The sequence below is a fragment of the Acomys russatus genome, chromosome X, assembly GCF_903995435.1.
Source record: "Acomys russatus chromosome X, mAcoRus1.1, whole genome shotgun sequence".
Lineage (NCBI taxonomy): Eukaryota > Metazoa > Chordata > Mammalia > Rodentia > Muridae > Acomys > Acomys russatus.
Window position 1 is genome coordinate 24,838,770 of NC_067169.1, and position 7,839 is coordinate 24,846,608.

A 7,839-nucleotide genomic window follows, 5' to 3' on the forward strand; every position below is an offset into this window, starting at 1 on the left:
TTCAAATAATTGTCATAGTCCCCAAAGAAAAGTGCATCATACCCCTCCCTCCCTGATCCCTGCCAAACAGCAGTCTGCTCCCCTTCTCTCTGTATTTGCCTTCTCTGGCTATTTCCTATTAATGAGATTAGTTTTCTGTGTCCTCCAACTTGCATTTAGCATCAGGCTTCTGAAGGTCATCCACACTGTAGCATCTACCTGTGTCAGTTCTTCTAATTGCTAAATACCATGTTAGACTTTTAGCTTTAATGTATTGGAATCTTTAATATTCACATCCTTGTTATAACTAGCATTTAAGTAGTATAACTTTCTGCCTTCAGTTTTTATTTGGAACTCCTTCATTCATTCATTCATTCATTCATTCATACAACTCTCACCTTATTATTTATTTCTTAACAAGAATTTTCTATATACCCACCATATACTATGAGTATTTTAGCCAGTATAGATAAGCACATCATAGGTTTCATATAAACAGTGGTCACTGATGACTTAAATTCAGCCTCTGCTACTGGGGGTTGATTTTAGGGCCTTATGTAAAGTAGGCATGCACTCTGCCCCTGAGCTATATCCAAAGCCCTTTCTGATCTACTTTTAACATACAATTCTTTCCAATCCTAGGGAGAAGATAGCATTTTTTACAAGACCAAGGATTAACATACCTCCTCTCCCAGCCGACGACGTTTGATGTAGTGCATTGTGCACATGAAGTATTTATCTGCCTGTTTTATTTTCATGAAGTTCTTAGATTAGCTAAATTTGTCTTTAAAATATTTGTGCAAAGCTATTAATATACACATTTTGTAAAGAAAACATATCTATACATATATATTTTATAATAGTGACGGCAACAGGGCTTGGTTTTCCCTTGTTGTGAAATCGACATCTCTGAAGACAGGTTATTTTATAAAAGATCAAATATCATGTTAAGAGTGTACAGTTTTTACACTGTTTTATTTGACTTAAAGGCTGGAAGACAGAAACGAAGTGAGTTCAGGCAAATTCACTGTATTGTAATTTATTTATAGTACTTTTTTCCTTGAAGGAAAATACTGAATTTAAGGTGTATTTTAAGTCTGAAATTTTGTTCTTCAGTATTTGTCATGCAGTAGAATGGAACTTGGGGCTGGTTTTGTTTCTGACACCTAAAACGCAAACACTATGTGCTGAATTTGTCACATGTATCAGTTTCTCATAGGTGCATTTACCATGTATATTGTATACTTTCACTCTCTGTGTGTTATGTTAAAATATCAACTGCAGTGGTTCAGTCATACTCTGCAAGCTGTGTATGCGTTGTGGGGCTTAGTGTCCTGGGCACTGATGGCTCCTCATTGCTATGTTGTCATCTGATGCATCTTTCTGTGCTTACTACAAGTCTGAAGCTGGCAACAGAGCTTCCAGCATCCCAGGTTTCAGCCTGCCTTTCCACTGGTGACTGGTGGCTGTTCATATTGCTTACAGTTGTCAAAGCATGTACAGCTATCTTTGATACCTCTGGCTGATCTGACAGACAGCAGGTGGGAGTGCTCTCCCGTTACCCCTACTGTTTTGTGAAGGAAAGTGAAAAGAGTGAAAACAACAGATACTAAGAGCAGAGACATAACCTTTGAAGGTGCTTTTTGTGTATGTGGAGAGAAGGGTGTGTGGGTAATATGGCTTACCCAGCAAGTCATTGCAGGAGAATAGTTGAGTTAAATCAAAATGCTTCTCTCATATTGGAGCTAACCAATATTCCTCATTGATTTTTAGAACTAGATCATGAGGGAAAATTTAATGGAATAAAAATATACCATGATTCTTTTAAATGCCAAACAATTTAGTTTGCCTAGCACACCATTATTCTATGTAAGTGTGCTTTCTTTTCTGAGGCCTTGAATGAATAAATGAAGTAATCACAGGAAATGTCAAAGAAAGCAGAACTCTCTTCCTTGATCTTTCTTCCCCTCCTTGGAAATGTCCCTTTTGATCGGGTTTCCTTTCTCATCTGTCTGTAACCTCTTCCTTGTATAACCCACTTTCATTTTTCAATTTATTAAAAATGAATTTTGTTAAAAGCATTTCATTGACATGTGACCAATCACAGACAATGGAATTTGTCAGTGGTGGTAAGATTGAAAACCTTGGTTTTTTTTTGTTTGTTTGTTTGTTTTGTTTTTTTACAGTTGTCATCTCTTGCTATGCATTCCTGCTTCTAGTCTTGCTTTTTTGCCCCCACCCCCACCCAATTTCCTTTTTGTACAAACCTACAATAGAAGTAGAGACCCAAGGTACCAATCCTTAGAGGACTGCCAGTAGCAAGCAGCGTTGCTGAGCAGGCCCTTGCCCTGTGCCTGCAGATTATCGGGACCTTAACGTCCAGCCAGAGCCAACTGTGGCTGACACTGCCTCACAGAGACAGCTCTTCCCAGGCCACTCTCCACCTGGAATGAGGTAGCTTTTCTGCCAACCCAAATTAGGGAGCAACTGAGGAAAACCAATGATGCCAGTACAAAAACTCTAAGTGTACTTTTCAGAAACATCACTGCCTATCTTATGTCAATTTCTGTGGGGAGTGTTATCTTCCTACTCTTGCCCCCACAGGAAACACATGCAGCCCATGCTTTAGGAGCAGTCCAAGGAGCAGCACCTGAGTTTGACACCTTTCCATCATATCTCTCTCTCTCTCTCTCTCTCTCTCTCTCTCTCTCTCTCTCTCTCTCTCTCTCTCTCTCTCTCTGCCATCTGGCTTTGCAACATGTGGAAGGTGAATTTTGTGCAGGTGTACTGCATGGACTGTTTGTTGCCATAGGAGACATGGTACCAAACACCCTCACTTGCTTCCTTTTGGCAGCTGCCAGCCTCTTAAAAATACCATGCCGGGAATACATTGCCCACTTCAGATAAATGAAGGGCTGTGAGCATTAGGGAGCTGGAGGGAGTTTCCATCTGCTGTGTGAGTTTGTATATATGCTTGGCCCGGTGAAAAAGAAAACTCTGGTCTCTGAGCAGCTCTGATCGTACAACAACCTGAAATCTGACACCAGGGTCTCTGCAACAGCACCGCGTGTAAAAGGGAATTTGGTGTTTTGCTTTATCTAATCATTGCATTGTCAGACTTTGGTGATTATTGCTGAAATAAGTAATCTTCTGTTGTGGGAATAAGTTATAATCAGTATTCATCTCTTCTTTGTTTTGTCACTGTTCTCCATGATTGTGTAATTTGTATTGTTTGAAGGTATTTCTTCTATAAAATTAAACTAACCTGCCTTAAGAACAAATGGGAATGTGTGGTTTGTTATTTAAATAAAAAATGGTGCTGGAAATGTAGCTCACTGGTAGAATACATACATATTTCACATATACAGAGACTTGAGTTCAGTCTCAACACTAACAAATAAATGAATAAAATAGAGACATTGTGTTAGTCAGGGGTCTCTAGAGAAACAACTTATAGACGGAATCTAGATAGATGTAGAAAGGTAATTTATTAGAATAGCTTATAGGCTGTAGTCCAGCTATTCCAACAATGGCTACCTATCAATGGAACGTCCACAAGGCTGGATGACCCAGCTGGTCTTCACTATACACTGGAATCCTGAAGAAGTAAACTCTAATGCCAATGAAGGAATGGACTTGCTATAGAGAGTGAGAGCATTCAGGCAAAGGGAGCAGGCTTCCTTCTTATGTGTCTTTATGTAGACTGCCAGAAGGAGTGACCCAGATTAAAGGTGGATATTCCAACCTCAAAAGACCAGGCTTAGGGTGGGTTGATACCCATGGGGGCTGCCCTTCTCTGAGGAGAATATGAGGGGGAATGAGAGAAAGAGGACTGAGGGTGGGAATGGGAGGAGAAGAGAGCAGACTGATCAGGCTGTAAGATGAATAATAAATTAATGGGAAAAAAGACCCCATTAAAGTTTTATCTTTCCACCTCAAAGATCCTGATTAGAAGTGGGTCTTCCCACTTCAAATGATTTAATTAAGACAAAATCTACCAACTATTTGGGCTTTATTTAATTCTAGATGTAGACAAGTTGAAACTAAGAATAACCATCTCAGACATGTTTATTTTAAAATATAAAATAGATATATAAAATTTTGAGAATAGTACAATGGATGAACACATAATAAAACCCACCTGGCTTCCACACAAGCCATTAGTGTTTCCCCAACTCTCAATCTTCTGATTTGAAGCATATTTCATATGTCTTTTTTTTATTTTGAAAATATTTCAGTATATATTGTTAATAGCAAAACTCATACATAATGACTTTATTACAACTAAGCATCTGATATTCATATTAAATGGCCTTTAAATGACATTAATATTAATATGAACTTCATGTTAAAACACAAAGGTCAACAGCCATACTTTTCTTATTTTTTAACTCTGAACAGAATCCAAATATAATCCATTTGTTAATTTTTATATATGTGTTTTTTTGTTAGTACCTTTCTTGAAATAGAATTCAAATACCATAGAATGTACTCATTAAGGCATATGACTCAGGTTTTTATATATATTGAGAGTTATGAAAGTATTACCATAATTAATTTGGATATTTGATCACTCCCAAATAACCCACACATCTATCCTCCTTTCATTAAGCACAATGCTTCCTAGATTCAGCCACACTGTATTATCTATCAGCATTTGGTTTTTACAGCAGAGTAATTTTCCACTGTGTGGACAGACCATATCTTATCCATCCTTTTGTCACTTGGACATTTAGGTTGCTTAAATTTAGGGATGATTATATGTAGAGCTGCTGTGAGCTTTCATGTTCAAGTTTTTATATGGACATGTTTTCATTTCTCATTGGATTATACTGAGACTATTTTCCAAAGAAACTATACCATTTTACCTTTCCAACAGATGTGCACCAGACCTCTAGTGTCTCCGCATTCTGGTCAGAACTTGTCTTGCCATTACAATGATAGCAAATCTTGAAAGTACAAAGTGGTATCTCATTGTTTTTCAATCTACACCATATCACCACACAGTTCTTCATGAATCCTCCAACTCTTCCATTTTCTGGACTTAGTGAGTTCATCTCTGGTATAGTTGAACATTTTCTACAGAATTTTATTACTTATAAATTGGTAGTTGTTGTGTGATGGTATTCCTGGAGAGATGTGAATCAATGCCTACTTACCTCAGATAGGGAACCAACCAAACATGCCTTGGTTACAAAAAGCTGAGCGTTGCATGAAAACTGGAACCCTGAAACTCTATGCACAACTTGCAGACTCCACGGGTCAGGGAGTATCCTCTACTCAGTACAGTCCTTACTGTTTATATAACCTTGGGGAGAGGGTAGACTTGTACCTTTGGTGTGTTTCGGGAACTTACTAAGACTTTTGAGTTGTTCACTTCTTGCGGCTTTTAAAAATTTACTTTCAAATATTCTTTACTTCCATTTTTGTGTATGTTTCCATGCTGAAGTTGCCAGGAGTTGTGAGCCACCATTGGGGACTGAGAATACCATCAGGGTCCTCTGGAAGGATACCCAATGCTCTTAACCACTGAGCAATTATTTATGTTCCCATTTTTTAAATTTTAGATGTACTTTATTTTTTTAAGAGAAATGGAGGGGAGAGAGAGGGGGGAGAGGAGGGAGAGAGAGATACCTGAAGAAGACAGAAGAGGGCATTTGATTCCCTGGGGCTAGAGTTACAGGCAATTGTGAGCTACCTAACATGGGGACTTGGAACTGAACTTAGATCCTGCAAGAGCAGCGCTTAAGGGAGTAACCAGTATTAACCACCGAGCCATCTCATTAATTCCTCTGGTTTTTTATTGTTGTTGTTGATTTTTTTTCTTCCTTAGAATTAAAACGGGGGGGGGGAATTAAAACAGGGCCCTCTTTTTAAACATTCTCAGTCTTAATCAGCTTTCCTCCAGGATGGACTGTTTGAACTCAGAGGAAACTGCTCCACACAGTAGTCAAATATGGAAATTCATTTTCTTTTCATTATTTTTTTGAGAAGAATGACTGGTAGATTTCCATATGGTCATCATCTGGTGACTTCCAGTATCCTGTGTCTTTTTGTAATGTCAGCTACTGTTGATAAGACCTAGAGCCAGTGATTCCCTAAGCATGAGTTCATTGTAATCTGAGTCTACCATGTTTTTCTACACATGAAGTGAAATACTTTAAAGAGAAGCTTATCTATTTGGTTACCCTGTAATAACAGCTTCTGTGGGAAAGGCATGATAAATTCTTGACGTTTTTCTTTTTTTCTTACTGGTTTTCAAAACAGCAAATCGTATTACAAATGTACAGTAGTGAGCAATTTGATGTTTTGTTTTTGAGAGCTTTACCACCATTATTATTAACATACATTATTATTAGTGTGAGTAACTGTTCCAGGTGTTGACATGCACTAGACTTGTCCTTGGTGCTCAGATTTATCCATCTTTGGCTAGAGCAATCTGCCCAGTTCCTGTCCCCCTCCCCACCCCCATTCTGAACCTAGTCTTGTGAAGTGGTCTCATTGCCACTGACCTGCTTGACTCTATGCTCCAGGACTAGAATTTGCCATTTTCTCAATACAACATATTTTGCTGCTAGAGGTCTTTATTACTACTACATTGGTCATTGTTTTTAGATTGTTTTAATGGTTAAAGATAGAGCAATTTTCTGGGGGAGGGAAATGGATGGTAGCACTAGAATATCATGCCACCATTCGTTTGCTTTAACCCGTGTCATGTGAGTACTCGTACAGCAATTTAAGAATAAGGCCAACAGTACTAGTCATGATAGAATTACTAGAAACCATTTGAAAATTTTTCCTGCCATCTCCTAAGCCTTAATGTATAGATTCTTAAGAATGTAAAGTCAATTTACCTTAAAAAATTGTAGAACTATTCTAAAATATTAACATAATGCTAAAGATAAATATACAAGGTGAGGTCGATCCAAAGAAGTCTAATTTTTTTTGCCTTATTTTCTTTATTTACAGATAACTATTTTTAAAATATTGGTTTTTGTGTTGTTTGTTGACACAAACATATATACACCCAAATAAATATATACAGATATGTACATATGAATATAAATACACAGATATTACACAATTACATTTGTCTTTCTTCTTTACAATAATATTCTCCACTTGATTTTTTTCATAGCAAAATATATCTGAAGGGCTGTAAGTGTAGCTCAGTGGCAAAGCACCTGTGCCACATGCACAAGGCTGACAGTTTGATCACTCGCTCGCATGCACACACCTCTGCATTGGTTGTTATAAGAACTTCCCTCTAGTCACTATCCCCATCCTCTCATCACTTACTCTGTGTTGTTTGTTTCTTTTTATCCCATAAGAACATGTGTCATTGGATGTGGGGCCACATGGCTAATCCATGATAATCCCAGCTTGGGGTTTTTATTTAGTTACTTTTGCAAAGACTCTTTGTAAAGAAGGCCACATTCTCAGGTTCTAAGGTGAAATATCTTTTGGATCATCGGAACAAACACCATTTAAACCAGTGTACAATCAGGAATATTGGTGTACACCTGTAATCACAGTACTTGGGAGGCTGAGGCAGGAGGAGCCTGAAATTAAAGCCAGCCTGGTCTGCACAGCCAGTGTGAGGCTGATCTAAGCCTATGCCTCTAAAATAAAATCAGCCATCTCAATACAGTCTGCTTTCTGGTGCTGCCAAATTTAAATCTGTCCTACATGCAAAATACATTGTTCCATCCCCCATTTCTGTCACAGTGGTATATAGCGAATTGTTCATCCTTTGGTTTTTTTTTTTTTTTTTTTTAATTTTCCACATTGCATTGGTGGGTGTGAGTTTATCCAACCATCTTCCTACTGTCTCTCTAGTCTTCTCGATTAGTTTCTTTT

At 38.0% G+C, this 7,839-nt stretch overlaps 1 protein-coding gene across 1 annotated transcript in view; it reads left to right on the forward strand.

The window, feature by feature from the left end:
- Wwc3 (WWC family member 3) overlaps positions 1-2,146 on the forward strand; it is a 102,175-nt gene extending 100,029 nt beyond the window's left edge. The window contains exon 23 of the mRNA XM_051142212.1: positions 622-2,146. Within this exon, the coding sequence (XP_050998169.1) occupies positions 622-688 (67 nt within the window). The 3' untranslated portion in view covers positions 689-2,146. The remainder of the gene's footprint in view (positions 1-621) is intronic.
- The last annotated feature ends 5,693 nt before the right edge of the window (positions 2,147-7,839 follow it).